The sequence below is a fragment of the Hibiscus syriacus genome, unplaced genomic scaffold (genome assembly GCF_006381635.1).
Source record: "Hibiscus syriacus cultivar Baekdansim isolate YM2019G1 unplaced genomic scaffold, ASM638163v2 tig00004630_pilon, whole genome shotgun sequence".
Classification (NCBI taxonomy): domain Eukaryota; kingdom Viridiplantae; phylum Streptophyta; class Magnoliopsida; order Malvales; family Malvaceae; genus Hibiscus; species Hibiscus syriacus.
In genome coordinates, this window is record NW_024062021.1 from 310,432 (window position 1) to 337,650 (window position 27,219).

The 27,219-nt window shown below is 35.3% G+C and overlaps 2 protein-coding genes and 2 pseudogenes across 2 annotated transcripts in view; 2 read left to right on the forward strand and 2 right to left on the reverse strand.

The window, feature by feature from the left end:
• The first annotated feature begins 2,177 nt into the window (after nt 1–2,177).
• On the forward strand, nt 2,178–5,235 carry LOC120196152 (annotated as a pseudogene).
• Nucleotides 5,236–9,608: 4,373 nt separating this feature from the next.
• On the forward strand, nt 9,609–11,255 carry LOC120196344 (mediator of RNA polymerase II transcription subunit 18-like). The gene is made up of 5 exons (XM_039198169.1): nt 9,609–9,762; nt 9,867–9,966; nt 10,165–10,222; nt 10,441–10,797; nt 11,041–11,255. The coding sequence occupies exons 1-5, from the start codon at nt 9,727–9,729 to the stop codon at nt 11,141–11,143; spliced, it is 654 nt and encodes a 217-aa protein (XP_039054100.1). The 5' UTR covers nt 9,609–9,726; the 3' UTR covers nt 11,144–11,255.
• Nucleotides 11,256–12,850: 1,595 nt separating this feature from the next.
• On the reverse strand, nt 12,851–23,402 carry LOC120196350 (annotated as a pseudogene).
• Nucleotides 23,403–26,876: 3,474 nt separating this feature from the next.
• Nucleotides 26,877–27,219, reverse strand: part of LOC120196360 — a 35,327-nt gene continuing 34,984 nt past the window's right edge. Inside the window, exon 14 of the mRNA XM_039198186.1 lies at nt 26,877–27,192. Coding sequence (XP_039054117.1) covers nt 26,959–27,192 — 234 coding nt within the window. The 3' untranslated portion in view covers nt 26,877–26,958. The remainder of the gene's footprint in view (nt 27,193–27,219) is intronic.

The following is a 27,219-nucleotide window of genomic DNA, read 5'->3' on the forward strand; positions in this document are numbered from 1 at the left end:
AAGAGCTAATGATTATCCATAATGGTGAAACTTAGTCCGTGAGAGACATAAATGGTCAAAAGAGCCTAGAAAACACTCATAGGAGTTGATTACAACCAAAGTAACCATATTAGACGAAATACTTTCAGTATCTCCAATCGAACTCGCATTTTGTAATTTTGAAAGAAAGATTATTTCGAAAGATGTGCCATCAAGTAAGATGATGAATGATGTGACTAGCATGAAAGATGAAAGTGTGTACCAAATGAACTCCTATAATCACAGATGTTTAAGTTATCCTACCAGTTCAAGGGTAAATTGATGAGAAATGTGATGAGAGTGACTAGGGAGTAGTTATCAATGAACTAATCAGCAAATCGAGTGTTGGGCTAGTTGTAATATACCAAAGGGTAGCAATGAATATGAATTGCCTTAAGGGCATAAAACACTAAAATACTATTAAGCTTTTGCATAACATTCTAGGAGAGAGAACAAACAAAATAGTAGTAAGTGAGGGAATGAACTCCCCTATCAGTTTTATAACTGATAATAATGATAAAATAACCTCATGATAATAATAATATATGTGTGATAACCATAAGAACCTTATGATGTAAGATTCCATAACACTTATGCCTTGGTTTATCTCTCGAGAAACGATGAGGACACCTAAGTTACTTGTGTGTGTGACGATCGTCCAATTGTCTGAGAAATATCCGGATATATCCAAATTAGTGCGAGAGCACTTTAAATGCTAGTTGGACATAGGCTCTGATGCTATGTGACCTGGAGGCGTCTTAAGTACTCTGAGGAGTAGACTAGCCAGGCAAGGTGTAGATGATGTGTGACCTAGACCTAGCATAAGGTATTAAGGAGGTGTCGTTGTTGTGTAACCCAAACCTCGCTTGAGGTACTTGGGAGATGCTGATGTTGTGTGACCCAGGTCTTGCCCAAGGTACCTCTAATAAGCAAATAGGAGTGTGAATTATATGATGCTATGTGACCCCGTGCTACACCATAATGCTTACTTGTTATTATCTTTGTGAATTAATAAGGTCTTTTTTTAATAAGAATAATTATGGCTTTGTGACATGTTCTCTGCCTTTATGGCACGTTTATCTTTGCCTTTGTGACTTGTTTTTCTTTGCCTTTTGGTGGCTTACGGTTTTTTTACCGTTGTTTACGGTTTTTTGCCGTAGTTTTTGTTTATCTTTTTTTCTCATGATTTGATTTGACATCGCCACGACTAATCAGGATGACACTTATTTGTTATCATGATGATATTCCCTGCTTTGGACTCTTGGATTGATTTGGATATGTGTTTTGCGTTCGTAGATATTTTTCTCACGACGCTTGACTCTGATTTGTGATTTGTTGGTAGTTTTTTAGTAGATTCATTCCCTTTTGTGATTTGTTTATCGATGTAGTCAGATTTGTTCGTATCTTTGTTTTCTTCAACTTTTTTGTTAGGTATTTTAACATTTTCCTTCTTTGGTTCTTATGTGATCTAGGTAACTAGTTTTTATCTCAATGATAATAGAAAAATATCATAATTATATTTTACATTTACAATTATACTTGTAAATCTTCATTGTAATTTTATATATTTTCTACTTTTAATAAAACTAGCCACTTTCTAAAAGATAACATCAAATATGATCAACTACTAGGAGGATTGTAAATGGGTAAAATGAAGACCATAGTGAAAATGTGTGACTGTTTCGGACGAAAAAAAAAGGGGAAGCATTTAGCATTTGTCCCTGCCTAATTTAAATATTTGGCAAATTTGACAAAGTTTATTTATAAGAATCATGCATTTGTTTTTTTATTTTCTAAAATAATCAAAGGTAATGTTATCTTGTTTCATGGATTAATGAAATTTTGTCCAATAGGACTAAATTTCAATTTCCGTTAATTCATGTAGCAAGAGAGCATCATTTTTAAAATAAAACTGAGTGAATTAAGTCATTTTCATTTAGTCAAATATTTTAAAAAATAAATTCACTCATTTTAAATTTATCGAAATAAAAGGATCGTAATTTAAATTTTGAATTCAAATTTATAAAATTCCACTACTTAGATAGTGTATAATTGAGATGTACCACTATCGAATCGTACGCAAACTAGTTTTTGTCTTTAAAATGATTTTTCTTAAAATTGTATTAAAAAACATTTTTAGATATTTGACCTACTAACCCATGGATCCCTCGGTCATCGTCCCAAGATGGACGCCAAGGCCAAGCCCTACCAGATCTTCTCAGCAGCCTGAACCAGCCATTGATGACTTGGAGATGCAAAGCTTAGGTTCTGAACAAGACGATCCCTATAAGTTATCCAACAACATAGAAACGAATTTCCCATTTAGCATTGGATTCACAAGGACCAACAACGACAATCCACCTACTGGTTCGGGTATTCATATGGAATCAGTTGCATATTGCACAACTGATCCTACACAGAAAGCTAATAATGGTGTCTTCTTGACATGGACTGATCTTTGGGTGACTGTTTTTGGTGGGGAAAAGGGAACCAAAGCGATATTACAAGGGCTCACAGGATTTGCTGAGCCAGGCAAGGTTCTAGCCATCATGGGACCTTCAGGGTCTGGCAAGTCCACCCTTCTTGATACGTTGGCAGGTACCAAAACATACTTTCTGTTTCATACTTCACACTTATTCATTTTTCTGTATATCTTGGCTGACGGGAACAACATTATTTGGTGGCAAATTATTTATCTCTTTTAATTTGAATGAAAAAATCACGGTAGGCGAAAGAATAATTATTGATAAATGTTTGAAAAAAAAAGATAAAAACAAATCATCATAAGAAAAATCAATAAACTATGAATGATTCATTTTTTTTTCATGTGTCGTTTAAAATATTTATAATGACTTTTAGTGCACGAAATAATGGTAAGATCATCATGAGTAGTAATAGACTAATAAAACAAAAATATAAAATAACTAAATTTTAATTTTAATTTTAGTGGATCTGTCTTAAAGTTTTATCTGTATTTTGTTTACTCATTATAGTTGAGTTGATTAATGGAATATTAACATTTTTAGTATAATCAACTTGACAAAAATTGGGAGACTTTCGAAGATTTATCTCGGAAGACATAACAATATATATTATAACTTAAGTAATCCTTCCTCAGTTTGAACTTTAAGACTGATAAGTTCGGGTACGCAGCAAACTGGGGAGATCCTAATTAATGGTCGCGAGGAATCGCTCGCTTTTGGAACTTCGGTATGGAAAATCAAAGGCAAATTTTCTAATGTACCGAAAAAGAAAAGGAATTGTCTTATCTTTTATCCTAACCAATGTTTTTGACGTAGGCTTATGTGACTCAAGATGATACCCTAATGACAACACTTACAGTAAGGGAAGCTGTGTACTACTTGGCACAGCTTCAATTGCCCGATTCGATGTCGAAATCCCACAAGAAAGAAAGAGCTGAGATGACAATCAGGGAAATGGGGTTGCAAGATTCCATGGAAACCAGAATCGGAGGGCGGGGCACCAAGGGACTCAGCGGTGGACAAAAGCGAAGAGTCGGCATTTGTATGGAGATCTTAACGAGGCCGAAGCTTCTCTTCCTCGACGAGCTGACTAGTGGACTAGACAGTGCAGCATCGTACCATTTCATGAACCGGATTGTGAGGCTAGCTCACCAACATGGAACCACTGTAATTGCATCAATTCATCAACCCAGCAGTGAAGTTTTTGAGCTCTTCCACAACCTTTGCCTTCTCTCCTCTGGCAAAACAGTCTATTTGGGTCCTGTTTCAATGGCAGAGAAGGTATATATACATATAATTCCTATTCAAAACGCATACGAAACTTGGATTTTGTCGAACTAATATTCGAAATACTTGTTTCTAGCTTTTTGCTACAAATGGCTACCCATGTCCCGCTTTGCGGAACCCATCAGATCACTATCTTAGAACTATCAACAAAGACTTTGATGATGAAGTGTGTATGGTCTTTTTCATTGAAATAGTGAACTATGTAGTTGATAATTAGCAATTGATAAATTTACTTACTGGTGTTGATTAGGACATAGAACAAGGAAAATGTAGCTATAACATGGAGGAAACCATCGACGCACTCATCGAGTCTTACAAGTCATCAAAGATATGCAAGCAGGTTCAGCAGAAAGTATTGAAGATATCCCAACAAGTATGCTTGTTTGAAACTTCAAGAGACTAACAAAAAACAATGCCAATTATCCTAACTTGTAAGGGTTGTTTGTTTGCAGAAAGAAGGGCCTCTAGAGAAGAAGGGAAGCCAAGCAAGTTTCATTACCCAAAGTATCGTTCTTACAAAGCGATCTTTTGTTAATATGTATCGCGACTTAGGCTACTACTGGCTTCGACTTGCGATCTACATCGCATTGTGTTTATGTGTTGGAACTATCTTCCATGATATTGGCTTCAACTTTGGCTCAATTCAGGCTAGAGGGTCCATGCTCATGTTTGTTGCAGCGTTCTTAACATTCATGACAATAGGTGGATTCCCTTCTTTTGTTGAAGACATGAAGGTACTGCCTTCATTTTTTTTTCAATATCTTCACCATTTGTACATTAGTATTGCCATTCATTTCCGGTCCCTTTTCATCGAAATCAGATCTTCGGTCGGGAAAGATTAAATGGACATTAAGCGGTCGGAGCATTCGTCATCGGAAACACCATTTCATCCACATCCCCTACTTGTTCTTGATATCTTTAGTACCAGGAGCTCTTGCCTATTACTTGGTTGGACTTCAAAAGAGTTGTGATCACTTTGCCTACTTCGTGGCATTGCTCTTCATCACCATGATGCTGGTGGAGTGCTTAATGATGACCGTTGCAAGCATCGTGCCGGATTTTCTCATGGGAATCATCACGGGGGCCGGTATCCAAGGGGTGATGATGTTGAACGGCGGCTTCTTCCGGTTGCCGGACGATCTTCCAAAACCGTTTTGGAGGTACCCCAACAATCAACGAATTCGAAGGATTAAGATTCCCCAACAATCAAGCAGGGGGACCTTCCACAGTTACTGGTGAGGAGGTCTTGAGAAGCTTTTGGCAAGTGGAAATGGGATACTCTAAGTGGATTGATGTTGCGATCTTGTTAGGCATGATGGTAATATATCGCTTCATGTTTTGGGGAATTATCAGCACTGTTGAAAAGGTTAAGCCTCTTGTTATCAAAGCTTATCCTAAGCCATCAAGTCAGATGCCAGAAAATCCATCCCACATCCCTTCACAATAAGAAATGCTTGATTTATCATGTATGAACTCTTTATATAGTTGAATTTATGGAAACGGAATAAACGGTCGAAGGAATACAACACAGTTAACCAGCTTCTGTTTGACTTTGATCTCTCTCTCCTTCTTCCTCTTGTTCAATTCAGACCGACCCATGGAAGTAGCCGGTTCTGGTGATGCCGCTGCCGCGCAATAGTCTGAAACTGGTAAACTTGCCATTGCTGCTGTATTTTCTTTGAAATGTAATATGGTAAACTCTTTCGTAATATAAATTATTTTCGATATATCAGTTAGAATTTATCGTAATTATACTGATTAAGTTTAAGGTAATTTATATTTTATATTAATGGACTTTATTTTATCTTTCATTTAGATTATGAACAATTAATTTAATTTTTATTATTAATAATTAAGTCATTTATATTAACACCGTTAAATATTTTTTAACAAAAAATTGAATTGAAAGTATCAATTATCATATTTTTACACATTATCATTAAATGATGTTTAATTAATGGTTTTAGAAACATTTATGTTAAAGTTTATAGAAAATTTTCCTTCTTTCCTTCAAATTTACTTAAATGAAATGTTTTAAAAATTCTAACAAAAAATTATTTAAGCGGATGAATTGAGAGGGTAATAGCCCCTGTAAATTTAACATTATTATTTATATATTTCATATTGAAAATCTATTTTCCTAACATGAAATTTTGTAAGTTAATCATTTCTTAAAATTTTAAAAATTCGCGACCTTAATATAAAATCTTGAGTCTATCCTGGACTATAAATTAAACATTATTTGATGACGATATGTAAAAATATATTAAGTAAAAGTATCAATTTCAGTTTGATTGTTATAATTGTTTAAAGATATTAGTATAAATGATATAATTTATTAATAATAAAAATTAAATGTTGTAATTTGATTAAATTAAAGTTTGCAATATAAATGAACGTTGAAGTTAGGTTCAATGATCTAAAATATAAAATAGTTGTGTTTATTTAGGTAAAATGATTATGGAGTAAGAATTCTTAAGGGTTAAGTTTAATTTTTTTCTGTAAATATAGAATATGTTGTTGAGATAAATTATGATAAAATTATTTTGAAGAGATATAATTATTCATGCGATCCTAAACTATAAATATTTGTGCTGCTAAGATGAATTTTGTAAGATGTTTGAAGAGTATTTTTGGATATATTAAATTTTGAGATATAATGAATTTCATGTAATTTATGCTTATCATCTTTATGCTTATAGTAAATTATTGTTTCTCTCATTTATAAATATTAATAAAATTAGATTAGATTATATCTCATCTTTTATTTGTAATCAATTTTATGTTAATATTATGCTATTTATTTTTCTCTATTGATAAAATTATTTTATATACGATATAATAACTATTTAAGAACACATGTATTTTTAATAAAAATATAAAATATTTAGCAAATACACAGACCTTAAATCTAAAATTTATCTAATTAAAAATTTTAAAAACTAATTTAAAAATTACCTCTGATTCGTTGGTTTAATGAGTTGAAGTACTTAGTGGCGGATCTAAAATTATTTTTTCAGGGTGAACAAATATATATTACTAACAAAAATTTCTCGTGTGGAGAAAACACAAATAAAATTTCAGAGTGGACACCGTTAATAAAATGAACAATTAACATAAATAAATTTAGGTTTTAGTAGAAGCACGTGCCTTCATTGGATAATACATATATTCACTACTGGAAGTATTAGATTTTTTTTTAGCAAAGTTAGGAATTGGCATTTGTGTAAGGAAAAAATTGGATTTGAAGAATAACTTCATATTAGACCTTTGCAGGATATGATCTAAATTAATAAATCGAATATAAGTGATTAATAAAAAAGTTTAAAAACCTAATCCACCTAGCTTGAATTTTTCTATTAACACAATGGAATAAAGGACCTCATTCGTATATATTTTTTAGTTACACCCGACAGCTTGATCTCATTAATTTTATGTCGTCATCTAAAAAATATAAAAATTAAAAAAAATCTTAAAAAATAAATTTAAAAATTTACTAAAAAATAATGTTTAAAAATTACCTTACAGTGAGAGGAAACTCAATCAGGACTTCTTTAATTGGCGTTAAAAACAGGAACTAGTATCACACTCATGATTGTAGCAAGACTAGACAACCTGCTACATCCTCTTTTTGACCTCGTTCGACGATTGTAGCATTGCAAAGTTCTTAGTATAAAAAAATCAAAATCGTCGAGCCCAATTAGTATTGCGACTCTCAATAAAATTCTCCAATACCGGAAGATACTGAATGTGAGCCAAATTACCAGATTTATCCAGTAACAAAATCCCTCCAATCAATTAGAGCAGATACGCTCGGGCTGCAAAAAGCACCCCACCTCAGTAGAGTCGTTTGTCACATTAAATTCGGACTCCAACCAAATGATCTGTATCCGGTACCCCTCTAAAACATCTGATGTTGTCATTTTTCTCAAAACTGGTGAACAATCCTGAATTGGTCGAAACTGTTGTGTCTCACTACCGCCACACCATTAACCGAAACACCGAATTGGTAAGCCGTAATTGTCACTTCACCACTCTGAAAATGGAAAGTATGCTTTTCCGGCCTCCAACATTCAATCAGAGTTGTAATCAATGTCGGGTTCACCTTGAAGCCACACAAAAATGTCGTTGGATACATTGCAGATTATTACAAATATATAATAATCCACTGATGCAGATTTCTAAGAGTCATCCCTCGTTGACGAATATCCCGTTTTTCTTCCGGATCGAGCTCGAGCGAAGAAATATGAACAACATCGAGGCGTAACATTCATCGCATGTAGACATTTTAAAAAAAATTAAAATATTCGAATTTCTCTCAATTTTTTCTTAACAAAACACAATAAAAAAAACCTAAACCCCAAACCTAATAGGCATAAATGGTCATTTTTTTTAAAAAAAACTCACCAAACTCGTCACCTCGATGTGACAAGTTCCATGCTGACCGTTACAGCTACCTGTTGTGCAACGACTACAAATGGCTAGTTATTTGCTCGTTGGTGTTGCTTTGAAATGTTGTCCGTTCCGATCATGCATTTTTGTTATGCTTTGTTGTCTCTGCGATCTGATTTTGGTGCAATCCTTCGTTGTTTGGGGAGCTGGGTGATGTGTTCTTCCTGCTCTTGTAGTTGGGTATTGTAATGGGGAGGCAGAGTGGTGGAGCGTGGAGTACAAATGCTGAGGTTGCTGGTGATTATTCTCTGTACGAAGAGGTATGGGCTGATGGTTTTAGTCCCCAGGCAGAATGTTATACGGTTCCCACTCATGTTTCACTCTGTCAGAAGAATGACTCATTTTATGTCTCGGAGGCAGCTAGTAGGGGGCACGTGTGTTACTAAGGAGAATATGTGTGCTACTTTCGAAGTCTATTTGCAGGATGTGTCGTTTTCGTCTTTTGTTGGGCTCATGATCATGGCTATTGATGATAGTGTTGGGCTTATGGTATTAATCAGAGTTTGCCGTGAGGTCTAAGGCTTTTGGTCTTTGTGGTTTTTTGTCGTGGTTTTGTTATGTTAGTGATGTTATAAAGCTTCCAAAGTGGAGGAGCAATATGTGTGGTATTTCCAGAAGTGTTAATCTTTGTTGGGGAGTGACTATTTTTTTTATTTCTTCTAAGGGCGTTGGGGAGTGTTTGTTTGATGAGTTTTGTGTGCTGGGAGGAAGAATGTTGAAGTCATGGTGCTATGTTAGTGTTTTAGCAGGTATGGTGATAAGGGGTTCTACTGTTATTTAGATATGTTCCTTTGCTGTTGTGTTCGTTGTAGATTAGTATTATGGTTGTCCAGCTCGTTTTGTCTTCGTTCTGTTGCATGGTTTGTATTGGTGTTAGTTTGAGTTGGGTTGTGGCTTGGGGTATGCCTTATGTGTTAGTGTGATTTTTGTATTCGATACTTTCCACATCTTGGTTCACTCTTTTTTCTCCACTTAAGGTTAGAGAGGTTTTTTAATGAGGTTTTTGAGGTGGTGTACTTTGCAATTATTCGTAATACAAAGTACCATCTTTCAAAAAAATATTTCTTTAAAATATTTAATGAATTTAAAAAAAAAATAAAATTTTCATATTGAGATGACAAGTCCCAGTAAATATATTAAAATATTGACTCACATAGAGCCTACATACATAGACCAATAAAAAAATATTTTCGAACAAACTGTCACCCCTATGTGATGAGTTTGCTCGTCATTCTAGTAAATGTTGTAGATTGCAAATTAAATTTTTTGTTAGCCTATTGGGCCAAATAATTTATCTGACAAAATCCGAAAACCATCTCAAGTTTTAGCCCATATTTTGTTCTGGGGTCGGTGACGGCCCATTTCAACGCCCATTTCGATATCCAGTAAGCAGAGAAAGGGTTTCGCAGAGTGCTCTACCAATATCGATCGCCAGTTGCATTTCATCGTTTAAATCAAATAAGATTTGAATGCAAAAGTTGTCAAAATGGAGTGCGTTGTTCAAGGAATTATAGAGATGCAGGTAAAAATTCACACCCAAGGTATATATTTTTTAATTTTAGAAATTTACTGACTTTGAGGATTACGTCAAAGATGATTTGGTTGTTTTTTTTATGAGATTTGCAGTATGTTGAAGCACTCGAGATTCTACTTCAAGGTCTTTGTGGGGTTCATAAAGAACTCTTAAGGGTCCATGAAATTTGCCTTAAAAGCGGTCCAAATCTTGGTAATTCTTCACATTCTCTCAACAGCTTTAATTATGTTTACAAGTCAATGGAGAATCGGGTGATGAAATCATTTTTCGCTTCTGGGTTAAATGTGAATGAGTTTCCTGCTTAATTATATCGTATAATTCATGTCTTCTTGCTTTATTTGTAATAAAGAATGGTTAGGTTCTGCTTTGTTAATGCTAAGAATTTTACAGGTTTTGTTGCTTCAGAAGTCAAATTATTGTGTGATCTTGAGCAGCCTGAACCTACTTGGTAAAGTGAAGCTTCTAGTTTTGTTGATTTTGGGTATTTATTTCTGATTAAGTAGAGAGAAATTACATTTCCAAGGCAAATGCCAAGATTCGAGCCCACACAAGGTGGAACATTTGTGTGGAACAATATGAGCATCCTTGACCGCTCTGCCAATTAATGGATCTCGTTGATTTTGGGTATTTGATTGTTTATTATAAAGCCTTCTATATTTCCTATAGGACTGTTAAACATGTTGGGGGTGCAATGCGGGGTGCTGGGGCAGAGCAAATTTCTGTTCTAGTAAGGAGTATGGTAGAAAGCAAAGCAAGCAAGAACGTGCTTCGATTATTTTATGCGCTTGGGTACAAGTTGGATCATGAGCTGCTGAGGGTGGGATTCACCTTTTGTTTCCAAAGGGGTGCTCAGATAACCGTAACTGTTTCATCTGTCAGTAAGATGCTAAAACTGCATGCGACAGATGATGCTGTGTCTGTAACGCCCGGTATACAGCTTGTAGAAGTCACTGCCCCTGCAACGTCTGAAAATTACAATGAAGTCGTTGCTGCTGTGTCTTCCTTCTGCGAATATCTTGCGCCGTAAGAAATTTATCCACCTTCTTAAGATGCATGATCATGCAGAACTTGACTATCTTATCCAATTTCTACGTCATGCTTAGAAACTGATACACTTGTTTATTCTTGGGTTATTGACGATTGATAATCGTGACTATAAAGTATGATTCCTATGTATGCCACTGAATAAACTGGTGATCAAACTTGACAGATCTTATGGCTGCATATATATGTAACTCATACAAGCTTTGATGTTTGATCTTACAGGCTGCTGCATTTGTCAAAGCCAGGTGTTTCGACCGGTGTAGTCCCTACGGCTGCTGCAGCTGCTGCATCTCTTATGTCCGATGGTGGGGGCACGACCTTGTAAAATTGCAGAATGTCAGTATTATACTTTTGCATAGTTGATGGTTCATTCATCACATTTTAATCCCTTTCATTTGGCTATATAAGATGCTCTGTCACTGCTGTTTTTAATTTCACGACGAATGATTATGGAGTTAAAAAAAATGGGGTGTATTCGCCGAGTTTTTATATGGAAGGTGTAGAAATTAGTTGAGCCTTAAACCTGGAATCCCCATCCTAGAACTTATACTAATTGAAATATTTGATTGCACGTTTGTGAGATAAGCCATGATAAGGTTAAGAATATTGTATGCATTTTATACGTCATATATGATTTCATAATTGAGCTAAGATTTCGCTACATTTTTTTTCTTATATGATTAATATGTTGAATATATCAATATGGTTTTATTTCTCATGCATTGAAAGTTTCAAATTAGACTGTCTTCAAGGATAGAGTTTCAGAGGTGGACATAGTTGCTGACATGATTGTCCTTGTTTTCACAATTTATGAAGACCCTAATGCTGTGATAGTTCTGTTGTGTGGTGGGACTAAAAGGTTAATTTGCGACGAGTTTTAATCTAAAATATTACTTTGTCTATTTTAAAAGTCACACAAACTATAATAATTTTGTAATTTTTTATTACAATCGAGAATGTTAAATTACGGCGGGTTTTAACCTAAAATGTTAACATGTATATTTTTAAAAGTTAGACAATATATAATAATTTTGGTTACAATTGAAAATGTTATATGTGATTCTTGATGATGGCTTTTTAGGCTGTAATTAGAATATTTATGCAATTTACATGATTTGTTATGGATATTTGATTTTAACTTTTAATTTATTTTAAGGAGCTACATACTTGGTAAGTAGATGTTGAATTTCTATTGATTTTGGCTTGACCATTTGATTCCGCGACAATAATTTCTGAAAGCAAGCATGATGCTAGAAGTAATATGACAACAAGGTGCAGCAATATGGTTGGAGGCAATGAGAGTTGACTAGATTATCAATGGCACAACTGAAGTAAATGTTGTCCACAAATGAAGTTGTGCAAAACCTCGTGGATCACGAAAATTGAAGGCGCGGCCGGTTTCTGTTTAAGGTTTGGCTTGACGATAAACAGAGGAGCTTTTATATTCCCTGAAAACAAATCATGGAATAGAGTGTTGTTAATGCTAAAGGTAGCACCCTGCCTGCTGGTAATTTTTTACCTGATTAAGAATTATGGAGCTCCAACAGATATGGATGAGACTTAAGAAGACTCTTGCCCGCTTATATGTGTAAACCCACCGCAACTACAAATGCTATTGATTCTCAAGTTCTTCCATTTGAATTTCCTCTGTTTGATCCTTTAAAGGAGATGGTAATGTCATGAAAACAGTATGTGAAAAAGAAATGACGCTTCACATATCCAAAGGAGCAGATGAAGCTGGAGCGGTTATGGGAGCCTACAAGAATAAGTCGACTGCTGGTGCCCCTATAATTAGTAGCCAAAGATGGATCGAGGGAGACTTGATACACGCATCCCCTCAAATTTTAAAAATGTATCCCTTTGCATTAAATACAACTTCCGCCCCTGTAACAAGGCTTAGCCCGATAATAGGGATAATCAAGTGACAGGGTTGGTATGTTATGTCATATTAATATGGTGTTATTGTGTTACGTATCTGTCAATTTCGAACTGGAAAAAAAGAAAGAAAGAAATACAAGAAAACAAGTTGAATTCCAAAGCCCTTATTTTGCTCAAATTTGACAAAGCACACCCACAAAGAATTACAAAGCAAGAAAGTGATTGTCCCCCAGGGAAGTGCAAGAAAATAATCATATTACAAATTAAAACGAATACTTTACTTTCACGATTGAATACATGTGTAGACTACTGACGTCAAAATATCCGGTGGACCATGTACACTGGGATGGTAAAAACGAAAATGTATCTTCCCTTCTCGATCGTCACTTTGCGGCCAAAAATAATAATAATATTTACCTCTCATTTGTTAGACCACTGGAATTCAATTTCCAAATTACGTGATGGCCCGCTTTTACTTTGGGGCAATAATGTATACTCCCCAGCGACTGACCCAAGCATGACAACCCGGTCGATTTGGATTGTGACTTTTCCAAAGGAACTCTGTTTTCGTAACAGATCAAATCAAGTTTAGAAACAATTAAAGAAAACTAAGTATGACTAGTTCAAATTTCTCTTAAAAAACCAAATCCAGCTACTCAATGATAGTTATCAGTTGTGATATACTCACCTTCCCCATTTTGCTCTTATTCTTGCAAGATATGTGCAGCTTTTGGCCTTTTGGAGGACTCTCAAAAGTCCACGAAAAACTTTCATCCCACTCTGGATTTGGACCAGTTGATACAATCTGACAAGTGACAAATAAGTAAGCATAAGCAGAAATTAATGTTTAAGGGAGGTCCAAAGATAAAGAGCACAAGAATGCTTCCAGGTAATTCTCAAACCAAGCACAAAAAAACAGCACACACATTCCTCCAATTTGTTTATCCAGCATAATAAACAAAGCTTAGGAGTCAACCGTACTTCCTGAGTAATTATCGAAAAAAGAAAAATCCCCTTTCATTCTAATCTTTACTCTTTTAGCTTAACGTTCAAACCCAAACATCAAAGCAATGTTATGCATCCATATACTCCCAGCATTTAAAAGTTCACCTCTCTCTCTCTCTCTCTATATATATATATATATATATATAAAAGTCATTTTTTAGGGCACTAGTAGTTATGAGGGCTCTTAAGCATTTCCAACCTAAAATCAAATAATGATAGGGGGAGAGACTTGACTTGAAGATGTCTGATATTAAACTCAATAGTCAAAACTTCACAGATATAGGATAATATTGCTTAATATTCCCTCCCACATGTAGCTCAGTTAGGGCTATATGTGAACAAACTCACACGAGGGAAACAAAAAGAACATAATATAATTCTATAACATGTAATCCAACCTAAAATTAGTAATCAATTAGTAGATTTAAATATGAGACCACAATAAAGCCAAAGCCAAAATTTGACTTATGTGGAACAACGCCACTTAACAAGCACCCAGGAGCAGAAGCTCAAGCTGTGTAGGGATGTAAAGGCTACTCAAAATCACATAACTAAATGTTTAGTTCTACCAAAACATTGTGTGATAACTCACAAAATCAGAAAGAAAAGTTCCTGAACTCAATTCACAGTCAGATAAACAGGATGGATAAGAATATGGAAGCATCTAACCTTGGTCTGCCGAGGTGGAGTGTTACCAAGAGTAAGTTTGCAATAGACACTTGGGTTGCCTACAGATTGCTTCATATTGTTACCACGCTTGATTATCACCACCAATGTTCCAGGCAAGCACTGCAAAAGAAATTCTGCCTTCTCCTGAAATCTAGGTGGGCCAGACTGGATTAAATACTGCAGCAATGGGATTGCATCTGCGGCGGTAACTGATTGAGCTCTTGAAACTTCAGATGGGCATGCTGACCAAGCTTGCCTGAGTAGAAAAAGAGCATCCAAAGCAGCTTCTTGAGTTGCCTCGGAGCCTGTCTTGAGGGATGTAACCAAATGGGGAATGCTTAGTGTTGCAGGCTCAGTTGCTCTCAAACGTGGGAAGTTGCTAAATAAAGAATTTAGAGCTTTTAGATACTCCTCATTGACAGTTCCAGAAGCCCATAAGTCCTTCTCAATAGCAGCTGCGAAATATGAACAGAAGTTACACATAATGGAAGCAAAAGCTTGCATGAGGACGGCATCTAAGGAACAACAGGTAATCAATACCATAGTGAAAGCAAATGGAGAAAAGAGAGAACAAATAAATTTCAATGCACTGCTGGTCTTTGAATAAGATATCTTGTTTGTGGGTTCTTCTAAAGCCTTCACCCATGATAAAGAAAACTAAGGTGTATTCAGACACAAAAGCAGCATTGTGATTATTTCCCAGTAAAACAATAAATTGGTGCAAAAAACAGATATTTACAATGCAGCTTATTTTATATAGCTGTAGAGCAACAGCCATAATGTCAATATATTTTTCAGACTATGACAGCAGGGAAAGAGTGATGTGTAATGGTGACGCTCAAATCTTTTGAAAAGAGTGTCCATAATTACTAGCACCAGAAAAAATGATAATGCAGTTAGAATTACCAATCAAACTGGAAGCATAAATTCAACTGAAATCCTAACAAGGACAAACTGTTAATGAATAGACCCTTTTAAAATGTTATTACCATATGGTTTCAGAATCATACTTCTTGAAAAGAAAAGAAAGTGGACATGCAATATAACCAAAGTAGGTATCATATGCAACGGAAACTTCCACAAACTAAACATGCAGTTTTTAAGTGACTTCTCGTATTGGCCATCCACACATATGATAAAATCCAACAGAGCTCGGGAACTTACCAGTTATGGCTCTGACTGTTTCACTAGAAGCATACTCTTGAATGGTATGGTTCGAAAATAGAAGTTTAACAAACATAGCAGCTTGAATGGATGTATCAGGATCACTTGAGCCTATTAGATCCAATACAACCTGAACACCCCCAGCCTCAGCAACTGCTCTCTTATTTGAGCGACTATACATCACAAGATTTTGTAGAGCACATATAGCTACCACTTTCATTTCTTCTGCTGGTTGGTCCTCAAGCACATTAACAAGAGCGCGACAAGCTGAAACAGCATCAGCACTTCGAGCAAGTACCTCATTCTGAAAAAGGTCACCAAGAGCCAATGTTGCCAAAAGCCTTGCCTGCTGAGCTTGGGTTTGTGGATCCAAGAGATACTGGGATAGTGGTACAATTGCAGTTTTAGTAGCTTTGGTTTCTCTGATCTTCACATTATTGAGTAATACTTCCAGTAGTCTTGCAGCTGTTTCCTCACATTGATGAGATCTCAGAAGTTCTAAGAGAGCCTCTATGGCACCACTTTCAGCCATCGCTTCAGCACTGGTCCCATCATCACTTTCTAATACCAGAAGAGCATTCAATGCACCAATCACGGTTCCCTCTGAACCTGAATGCAGCAACCTTACCAAAACAGCAACAGGAACTTCTAGATAAAATTCAGAACTGAATTGCAGAATGCTAGCTAAAACTGAGGCAGCTAATTCCCATAAAGCATGTGGAAGTGAAGTATCAGCTTGCAATATCACTTTAGACAGCTCACTGACGCCACCCTCTTTTGCAATTTCATTTGGCCAAATTAAAGCAATGCTCACAAGAGCCTTTACAGCTCTCTGTTGCAAGATATGTATGCCAGAACCAAGAATTCTTATAAGGGGACTGATTACTTGCTGTATCACTGCATCCTTCTGAAGACGTTCTTCTAAGAGTAGATCCGATAGAAGCTCTGCTGCCAACTGCTGAACTGCAGGAGCAGGGGAATCAAGAAGTGGTATAATAGGTTCTATAGCTTGGTGAGATGTCAGAGTATGATCAGCACGACACTGTGGATGTTCCAGAATATTTACAAGGACCTGCAATGCACTATGCTGTCCATCAGGTCCAAATTCTGATCTGGACAACAACTGAAAAAGGGGCCCAACCACTTTTGCAGCAGATTGTCCTTTTCCTATTGTAGCATTATTTGTCAAAATTCGGAGCAGTTCTGCAAAAGCAGCACATAAGAAATCTGGCGCTTCATGGAGGATATTAAGTATGTTTTCAATTACCCCAGATTTCACCATTTCCATCTTATAAGCAGGCCTGTCTTTCCCTAACTTCACGAGAGCTCTTGAGATTGCTTCAAGAAGAATATAATTCTTCCCATACAGAAGGCTGACAAGAGGTATTACAGCCCCATGTGCTGCAACTAGTTCTGCCAGTTGTTCATCATCCACAAGTTTATCTAATGCACGGACAACTGAATGATGAGAAGGACTGAACTCGGTTACAAGGAGAGACACTAGAGGCTCAACACAATGAGCTGCAGCCATGGTGGACCTGATTCTTGTATTAGCAAAAAGAACACAACACAACTCAGCAGCATCTCCCTTCAGTTCCATTGAACAATCTGTTGAAAGGATTCTGCAAAGAACATCCACTGCATTCATTTCAAAATCAGCAACAACAAGTGCTTTAGAAGGATTTTCACTCAACAACCTAATTAACGCCGCAATAGCAGCATGCTGTTCTCTCTCCATTCCAGTATTAAGAATCTCAACCAAGGGTTGAACAGCTTGCCGGGCAGTCTCAGCATTTCTGATATGGTCAGCAGAGAATAGGCTTTCCAGTGCTTTAGCAGCACTAAACCTAGCAGCTCTTCCTCCAAGACGTAAAACTGCTATAAGTTGACCAACAACACCAAATGCTGCCTCATGTCTTCGAATTTCAGCATTGCTAAAAAGGATTCCCAATAGGTCAGTAGCAGCTTCCTCTGTTGCATCTTGAGGGCTCAGAGAGAGAAACTTAGTCAGAGCTTCCAAAGCCCCTGATTCCACCATAACAATCTTATTTGAAGGACAGTCCTTTGCAAGCTGAATCAGAAGCCCAAGGGACAGAAAAGGTGCACCAGGACGGTCTGGAATTGGTTTAAGTAGATCAACAAGGGCAGGTATCGCTTTTCGAGAAGTTGCACCAACCCTAATGTCTTCAACTCTAAATAACCTCTCAAGAGCAACTTGATCTGGATATTGTATCAAAGCAAACTCCTCAGACAATTCAAGAAGTTCTTGTATATCAGCATCAGCACAGCCAAGCAAAGAGATGAGACCACCAGCAGCACCGGAATTTGCAACAGACAGGAGAGTCCCTCTACTACCATTACAGACTAAACTGGCTATTGCTTGTGCAGCAAAATATCTGTTCGCCGAAACCTCTGACTTCACTAAATTTGCAAGTACTGGTATAGATTTCATTGTTGCATGTGCTCGAATGATATCTCTATCTTGGAATAAGATTGCCAGCAATAATGCACAAATCCATATGCTGTTATCTTCCTTAAAATCGATCTGCAAATTACCACAGAGAATGTTAATTTTTCAATAGAAGTAAAAGAGAATATAGCCACAGTTGCAGAATAGGGAAACACGGAATAATATCAATGCCATCTCAGAGAAATTTTATATATAGTTGTTAGCACCATAGGTTCTATTCTTATCAGCATTATTTTATATAAATAATTAACAAAGGATTGAATACCTGAGCATATTGGGAAGATCGTTGGGAGATTCTCTCCGTAACAACTTCAATTGCTCCAGCTTCCATTATTGGGATTTTACTCTTTTCATCATGACAAGCAAGGACAGAGAGTAGCCATATAGCCAAATTTTCACCGGAAATAATGGATGTGCCGATATCAGATTCCCCATTTGTGCCTTCTCCTTTAGCATGCCTACATATACTAATGGCATCCTGATCATCATCTTGTGGATTTGCCAATGAAGTCTCTCTAGAACCAAGCATCGCAACAAGTGATTTAATTAGATAGATAGAAGAATTTGATTGATTGAGATCTTGCACCATTTTATGGTGATTAACTTTTGCTGCACATATAAGAAGAGCAGTGCCACCGATTTTGACCTTTAAGTTTGTGGAACTGGTCACCCTTCTAGCAATTGATGGAATGCACTCAGAAGCACTAGCAACATTCTCTCCTACAACAACAGGTTGAGCATTGCAAAGTCGTGACAATATCTCAATAGCTTTATCCTGTAACAAGGGTGTTGCATCAGCAATGGACAAAACTATAGGAGAGATGCTTTCTGGAAACTCAGCTAAAACTGCCCATGTAGGTTTTATTTGTCCACTGTCTGATTCTGACCTTGACAGAATAGCAAGTGCATCTAGTGCCTCTCCTGTGGCAGCAGATTCACCTCTGGAAGACTCTAGAAAAGAAACTAATGCAAGAACTGTTCCAGAATGGTTCACAGAATCAGTTATGGCATAATCAACTCGCCTTGAATGGAGAAGTCGTGCTATTGCTGCTGCTGCAAGCGTCTTTCCAGAAACGGTTCCTTCACGTAAAACCCTTGTAGAAGGCAGAATAATTTGATCAGCAATAGCCATCTCCGAGATCTCGGTATCCAAAATAAGATTTGCTAGAGCACATACAGCCTTCTCTGCTACTTCAAGAACTGAAGAGTCAGACAGTAAAACTAAGGGAGACATTGCATCTCGAGCAACAGAAGCCACATCCCTGTTCTCCTTAATTGAAAGAAATATTGCAGAAAGACAGCGGCAGGACTCTACCAAGATGTTTTCTGATTCAACATTTAGCAACTTCATGACTGACGAAAGTGTTTTTAAAGCAATATTACTTTCACGCAAGTCCTTCCTGGTTTCAAAAATCCCAGCTAAAGCCGATGCTGACTTTGCCTGAGTTTCTTCTTTAGTTGAGCCCAATATTTTAATCATGGTCTCAATTGCATCATTAGCAGCACTACCTTCACGCAATATATCTTGGAAGGGGACCACTGAAAGCATACTTCTTAAAGCATCCAAAACATACACTTTCGATTCAGGTTGATCACTGGTTAACAATGCACTGAGCTGACTGATAGTAGCAGTATCAGATTTATGAATTAAATGGTTCAAAGTCTTTGAGGCAATTTCTTTCCCATTTGAGCTCCCATTCTTAAGCAGCCATAATAGAGCTGGAACAGCATCAGCACTTTCAACACATGCACGTATATCTTCACTGTGATTGCATAGATTCTTGAGGATCAATGCAGAATCTTCCTTGGCCTTAACAGAACCAGTTTCCAGAATTTGAACAAGAGGAGGAATGCCACCAGCAGCAGTAATGGCCCACTTACTTTCATCATTTTTCATTCGATAGAAGGCAAAGCAGTGCAACTGCACATTCCTGCTGTTGTTCTGATGATAGACCAAGAAGTGATATCAACATCTGAACACCTTCACGACCTTGAAGATCACGCCATAGACTTCCTTCACTATTGCAAAGTGCAAGGAGAGATCTTATAAGTTCTTCCTGAAGTTCGTTGGTTGTCATTGTGATCAACCCCACAAGTAACCTTTTGGCATCAGAATTTGCAAGTTTAATTGAGAGTACAGTGTTTCCATACAAACTAGCTAGAGCTTCTATTGTACGTTCTTGCACAAGGAATGGTAACCGAGGTTGGAACTGATTAACTAAAGTTTGCTCAATAACCAGAGGATCTGATGTTCTCGTAGATTCCGCGTTTTTTTCATAAATCATTAAAGCCGAAGCCAAAGCCCCAAGTGTGTCAGCAGTCTGAGCAGATGATGAACATGACTCAAGGCTTTGACCAAGACTTGAGATGACATAAGATAAACCACCAGAAATGTTTGCCAAAGCACACATAGCATTCTCCTGCAATGCTTGGGCATACTCACCTTGCATGAACTCTTTTGAAGGAGCTATTGTAGCATTTATTAAAGCAGGAATACCATTAAAGTTAGCTATTTCCTTTCTAGCTTCTTTGCACTGAGCAGAAAGAGACTTCAGAGCACCTGCAGCCTCGGCTCTCACAGGAGCTTCGTTCCCAGGTCCTAACAGTTTAAGCAACTGTTTAGTAGCTTCAGCAGCCAATATCTTGGAACAAACAGATGCATCTTCCATCATCATACACGCAAGAAGAAAGCATACATTAGCTTGAATGCTTGACTTTCCAGTTATGAGCAACTTCACAAGTATATCAACTCCTCCAGCTTGAACTGTAGCTGACCAAAATCCCTCGGTGCTGCTTGAGAGGTTTTTTAATGCTCCAGTCAATAAGTTATCAACCAAATCTCCTGTCTTCAGCCCATTCTGTAGCAGCTTCCAAAGCACTGGAACAACTCCCTCAGTTGAAAAAATCTTTGATCCAACATGATCCTTGGCACCACCTTGTGAAACAGCATAGATGGTATTTGCTGCTGCAATTTGACATTCTGCTGAGCTGGACTTGAGGAGACCAAGCAACGGTGGTATGCAGCCCCCAAGCAAGACTTTAACCCTTAGTTCATTCTCCTTACAAAGCGAGCATAAAACAGTTGCAGCCTGGTTCTTCACTCCAAGTGATCCTGATCGGAGAAGAGAGACCAGAACTGGAACAGCCTGAGAGTGTGATCCAACAGCACTAAAAGCATTTTCACGTGTGTCGATGAGTTCCAGCAATTGCCTCAGTGAATGCTCTTTCTCTTGTACAGATGAGGAACTCTGCCGCAACTGTTCAATGCATTGTGCAACACTCGCCAATGTCCCATCTGGATCCTCCATGCTGCTTTTACGATCCCTAAAGGTGATTTAAGAATAAGGTGGTCAATTTAGAATTATAATAGCTGATAATCATAGCATGCAAATTCAGGAAATGATCAAATAACGGAGAATGATAATATTATCTTGAACATCAATAAAGTGGTACTAAAGCTGATACTTTCCATTAGTTATAAATTTATAATTAAGAGCGACAAGAAAAAAAATGCATGTCTTATGACAGCTAACCAAAATAGTCAACCGACAACATAATAAGGCCCATGACAATAGAATCCAAGTCAAAGACACTAAAAAGGCCAAAGGGAAGTTAAAATATAGATTGGATGGAGAAGCTAGGATGGCAACATAATAATATTCTGATTAAACAGTTAGCTAAACTCTATGCTGCTGGTGTCCAGGAAATAAACTTTATGATGTGTATTGCAAATTCCAGATTGTTCTAAATCTATCGAGCAGCTCCAAGCCCAGGCTTCATTACATTGTTCTTGTCTCTTCCAATGCAATTTGCCTTGCATCCTAGAATAAAGTATACACACAATATAGCTTACACTAACCTCAAACCCATTCTTATAACTGAATGTGGAGTTGGGGGCTCAGAATCTTGAAGTTTTGCATCCCCATTTTTTTCCTGCAAAAAGGAGAGGCATAAAAAGGGTAATGACGTTAAAAATTCAAATTTATTCAATTGATTATCACTAGACAATCATCAACAGGTGAATGAAAGTAGCCATGCAAAAACAATAAAAATATGCTATATGATTACATTGAGAAGATACACTTAACAAAAACAATAAACAAGAAAAACATTGCAGAATATAGTTCTGAAACAATCGAAAGATATTCCCGATCCAGCTAATCATTGTAGGGCTTAGAGAAAGTAGAAAAGTATAATTATAACATTTCTATTGTCCTTTTAAGGAGAAGATGGGGACTGGGGAGACGGTTATCATTGTTGTCTTGGGGACAGGAATACTAGTAATAACCTATCACATTCTAGTCTCATAAAATCAGAAGAAAAAAAACACGGCAATATTTGAAAATTTTATATCTAAAAGCAAATTTTTAGAGAAACTAAACCAACCAGTAGCGTTAAGGAATATTAGTGACACACAGTCACCTCCCAGTATATTATTTTGAAGAATGTATATTTGAAAATCACAACTTAAATTTCAGTATAAGTGATTCTTAATAAACTTCCAAATAATTGACAAAAAGTCTCGACATTCAAATAATTTTTAGATCTATCATTATTCAATGAGAGGAAGGACTTATTTGTTAACGATAATTGCAAAATGAGATCTAAACACATCAACCACCTTAAACTTCCTAAATGTGTCATATCAATAAATTTACGAACCATAGCCTTTGAATTACCCAAAAACTTAGCAAGAAATAAAAAATAAACATACTAAATCATTAGCAGCAAGGCTGCTGCCATTGTTGGCAGCGAACCTCCAAGACAGTGCGGTCGCCAGCTTTGCTTTTTATTGCGAAATTTGCTGAATCTTGAAAAGAAAAATAATTCTTAGGCCCTCCTCAGATCCAGCCACTTTCGTTAAAACATTAAAATCTCCTGCCAAAAAGTAAAAGAAATAAGTTGGATAAGACTTTATACATGCATAAGTCGAGATCAAGCAAAATTCATGATAATTCAACAAAATATTCGACCTCAAAAGAACAATAAACCGATAAATCTGATATTAGTAACTGATATTCCAGAAACGAGTGGAGCAAAAGACCACATTTCCAACGCAGATTTCCTATTGTTTTTTCTCAGGAAACAAACAGAAAATAAAAATTTCCACTAAAAATGAACTGAATTTTACCAAAATGAAAGTCAGTAAACAGCAGATCGAAGTCTGATACAAGGGGGAAATAGCAGGGTGAATTAAGAGAATTTGAAGAGCTTAGATTTGGAAGAAACGACGCCGAATCATGAATAGAAAAGAGATCAAACAAACAAAAAGAAAACGAAATGTAGATGGAGAGAGAGAAGCAAACCTTTCAGAGAGAGAGAATGAAGGAACAAAGAGATTTGGGTTTAGTCTTTAATTGAGTACTTTCTATCAATTTCGTAAAATAGAAGCCAACGCTGAGAAAGATAATAGAGATAAATAGTCTTTTTTTTAGTGTGCGTGGTAATCAGTAATGCTGCTGCTTCTTGTCTTTCTGTGTTTACGTTTTTTATTAAATATATGGGTAAACTACATTTTTATCACTTAATTATGAGTTTAATAACAAATAAGTCACTTTTCTTTTAAAAGTGGTAAATAGATCACTCAATTAAAATATTATTATAAACAGATCACTCGTTAAATATTAGATAAGAATAGTGAAATAGTCGTGTACAATTTCAGTCCTTATAAATTATAGATTATATTAATTTGATCCTAGTTTAAACTGGTTCCATAAATTCAATCTTACATATTTAAAAATTTCATCATTTTAATTTTTGTTCTTCTCTTAAATTATTTATTTTTCTTCTAGAAATGTTATATTGCTTTCCAGTTATAATAATAATATAATAATAATAACTTCTTGTTTTTTTATGAAAAAAAATTAGATATTCAACTACTATTTTGATTCATGAGCTCGTTTACTTTGACAATGTCATAAAAAGATTAAATATATGAAAATTTTAGATATGAAGGGTTATATTTATTGAATGACTTATAATTAAGATAAAATTAATATAATGTATAAGTTTTGACCCTAAAAATATTATTATATGATGCTGAATTAGATATTTGTTTCAATTTTAACGGCGGATGATATATTTCTAATAATATTTTAATTGGATGACTTGTTTATAACTCTTAAAAGAAAAGTGACGTGCTTGTACTAAACTCATAAATAAGTGACCTTGGGTGTAGTTTACCCTATATTTTTCTAAGAGGGGAAAAAAGAAAAGAGTGAAGTGTGTGTTATGTGTTCACTCACAGCCGATGCTTTTCTGGAGCACCGACAATTTCAAACCTCTACTTTCTCGGCTCAGCTTACCGGCTTCTTTTATTATATTTTAAGATTTTTATTTCTATATATGTTAATATGTATTCATTTTAAATTAGTCCATATACTTTTAAAATTTTTAATTTCATATTCAAGCTATGAATCTTATTTTAAACTGGTTCTTAAACTTTTAAATATTTAAATATTATCTCTGAACTATGACCCTTGTTCAAAATGGATCCATAAACTTCTGAATATTTCAACTTCACCTCTAAAGTATGACTTTTATTCTAAATTTATCTCTAAACTTTTAAATATTTCAATTTTATCCACAATCTATCAAGATATATTAATCATGTTTTGTGTTAATAAAACCATTAAAAACTTTTTAACTGCCACGTAAACATTGATATGTATTATATAATTATATGATGTGCCATAAACAATAATGAATGTTGTATCATGCCTCTAGAAATCATTATTTAGAATAAAATTGCAAGTTTTCTAGGTTTTTATTTTTACTCTTCCAATTTGTTTATAATACTTTCTATGTTATAAAGTTTAATAATTATTTTATTTAAACCTAATGGTAATTATCATTTATGTAAGATCATATTATTAGATAATACACATCAATATTCAAATGGCAATTACCAATTTTTTAATATTTTTATTAACGGTGGATGTGATTAGTATATATTGAAGTTTATTGATGAAATTGGAATGTTAAATGGTGAGGGCTCAATTTAGAATAAAAGTCATAATTTAGGTATGAAATTAAAATATTTAAAAGTTTGAAGATCAATTTAAAATAAGTCATAATTTGAAAGTATTAAAATTTGAATACTCATAAGTTAGAAACTAATTTAAAATCAAAACCATAATTTAAAGATGTGTTGTGTAATTCACTTTTTATATATAAAGTTAATATTAAAAGAAAAAAGATGTACTCACACAAAACTATTTTAATTTACTATATAACCTTAAATATAATAATACAAAATTTCATAATATGAAATTAAAAATAAAATTAAAGTGTATGATTGGTTGTATAATTATACAAATTCTTGTGTTTCTTAAATTATATTCAAATCAACGATACTTAAACGATGACATTAATTTTTATTTTTCTTTCTTTTATCCCCATCTCACTTTCAACCTTATGTTCTTTTATTTTATCTAATTATAATTTTCCTTTTTTTATAAAATTTGTATAAAAATAGTAGATGATATCTTTTGCTCCGTAACATATATTCGTTTTTTTTTCTTTTTCTCAAAGTTAGATTTGATATTCACATCTTTAAATAGTGTTTATTAGTTTATATTGTTCGTCTATCCATGCTTTCGACCGTCTATCCATGCTTTCGACCCTCTAGCTGAATATTGATAGATGTTTTCAAGTATTAGTCAATGACAAGACGAGTTTGTTAATGAATAGCTATTGTTATAGGTATTTTTATACTTGTGTCAATGGTGTTTATCCTTTATTGTTGGTGATGTTATTTGTTTGTATTTATCATTTGTTCGAGTTGTTTGATCGAATTTTAACATTTTTATTGTATGATCTTATTATATCTTTTAGGGATATATCCTACTAATGTGACCAATCTATTATTTTATTTGTAGACTTTTTAATTATTTTTTGGGTATTTTCTCTTCATTCAATAACACTAGTAATTTAATAAAATGATTATTATTAGTTAAAAAAAACATAGGGTTCACCTATTTTATCAAACAATTAAATTTGATAAGATTGGTATCACATACTTTTTTGACTCTCAGATTTCATAGTTAACCCATTGGTGATACATGTACTATGTGTATATTTTATATGTTGGACTTATTGGGGTAAAGAAAGAAGCCAAAATCAGTGTTTATTCTCCTGGAAGAATTGGGACATTGTAACAGCCATTAAGGAAAAGGTTGCTTGTTGGGATCATAGCTGAGATTGGTTGAGTTGTGACCCCTTCTTCCAAATTCAACCACCAATCTTGTTTTATGTTATTAATTTTCATGGAAGTTGAGTTCTCACCATTCATGATTGAGACTCCAAATTTATACCAATTAAATTTTGATTAAGATTGTGTTTCTTCAAGTGGATTTTTCTTATAGCTATTTCATGCCTTTGTTTTTTGGTGAAAGATTAATTTATGATGAATGAGGACATTCATCTTAAACATCACTGCCCATTTATTAATAAGAATTAGTTGAAAGGTGAATACCTTGTGCATAAAGAAATCTGAAAAGCCCACTTGAAAAGGTTGTTAGATGTGAGGGCAATTCTTATGACAGCAATGCAAAATATGTTGAATCAGTGTTACGTTGTTACAACTTAAGATTATGTCAATTCAACTGGAAACAGGAAATCTCTGGTTATTAAAAATTGCAAAATGTTGAGAGAGAGAAAAAAAAACCATTTCAATAAAATGACACATCATCAACCATACATATGTCAATATATTAAAAAAAGATCAAGAAATTCACTCTGTTTCCGATAATCCTATCATTTATTCCAGCAATACACCATGATGGCCTATTAACAGTATCTTCGAATAGATGAAGAAACGTGGACTTTTTTCAGTGAAGAAAACCAAAATTTTTATTCCAACAGTAAATAACTTTTAAGAAAAATAAGCATCGTGAGATTTGTAAATTCCATACCCAAGATTTTGTTTGAGCCAAGTGTTCCAGGACGGAAGATTAGGTAAGACTGATGCACGTAGCATACGATTGAAGTACGGTTAAAGCTTGCTCCGTGATGGCCCTCCTCCTCGCTCTTTTCACCCAATCGCCGACTATCTCCCTCGCTTGTCTACCTTTGACACCTTGCTCCAAGACGGCTGCTGCTTCAGCGAGCTTTCCTTCAGCCAAGCATTTGTCAACTCTACTGATTAAAGACTCGATCCCTTCACCAGATTGGTCAACATCCTTCACCTAAAATATAGTGGGCAAGCGTGAAAT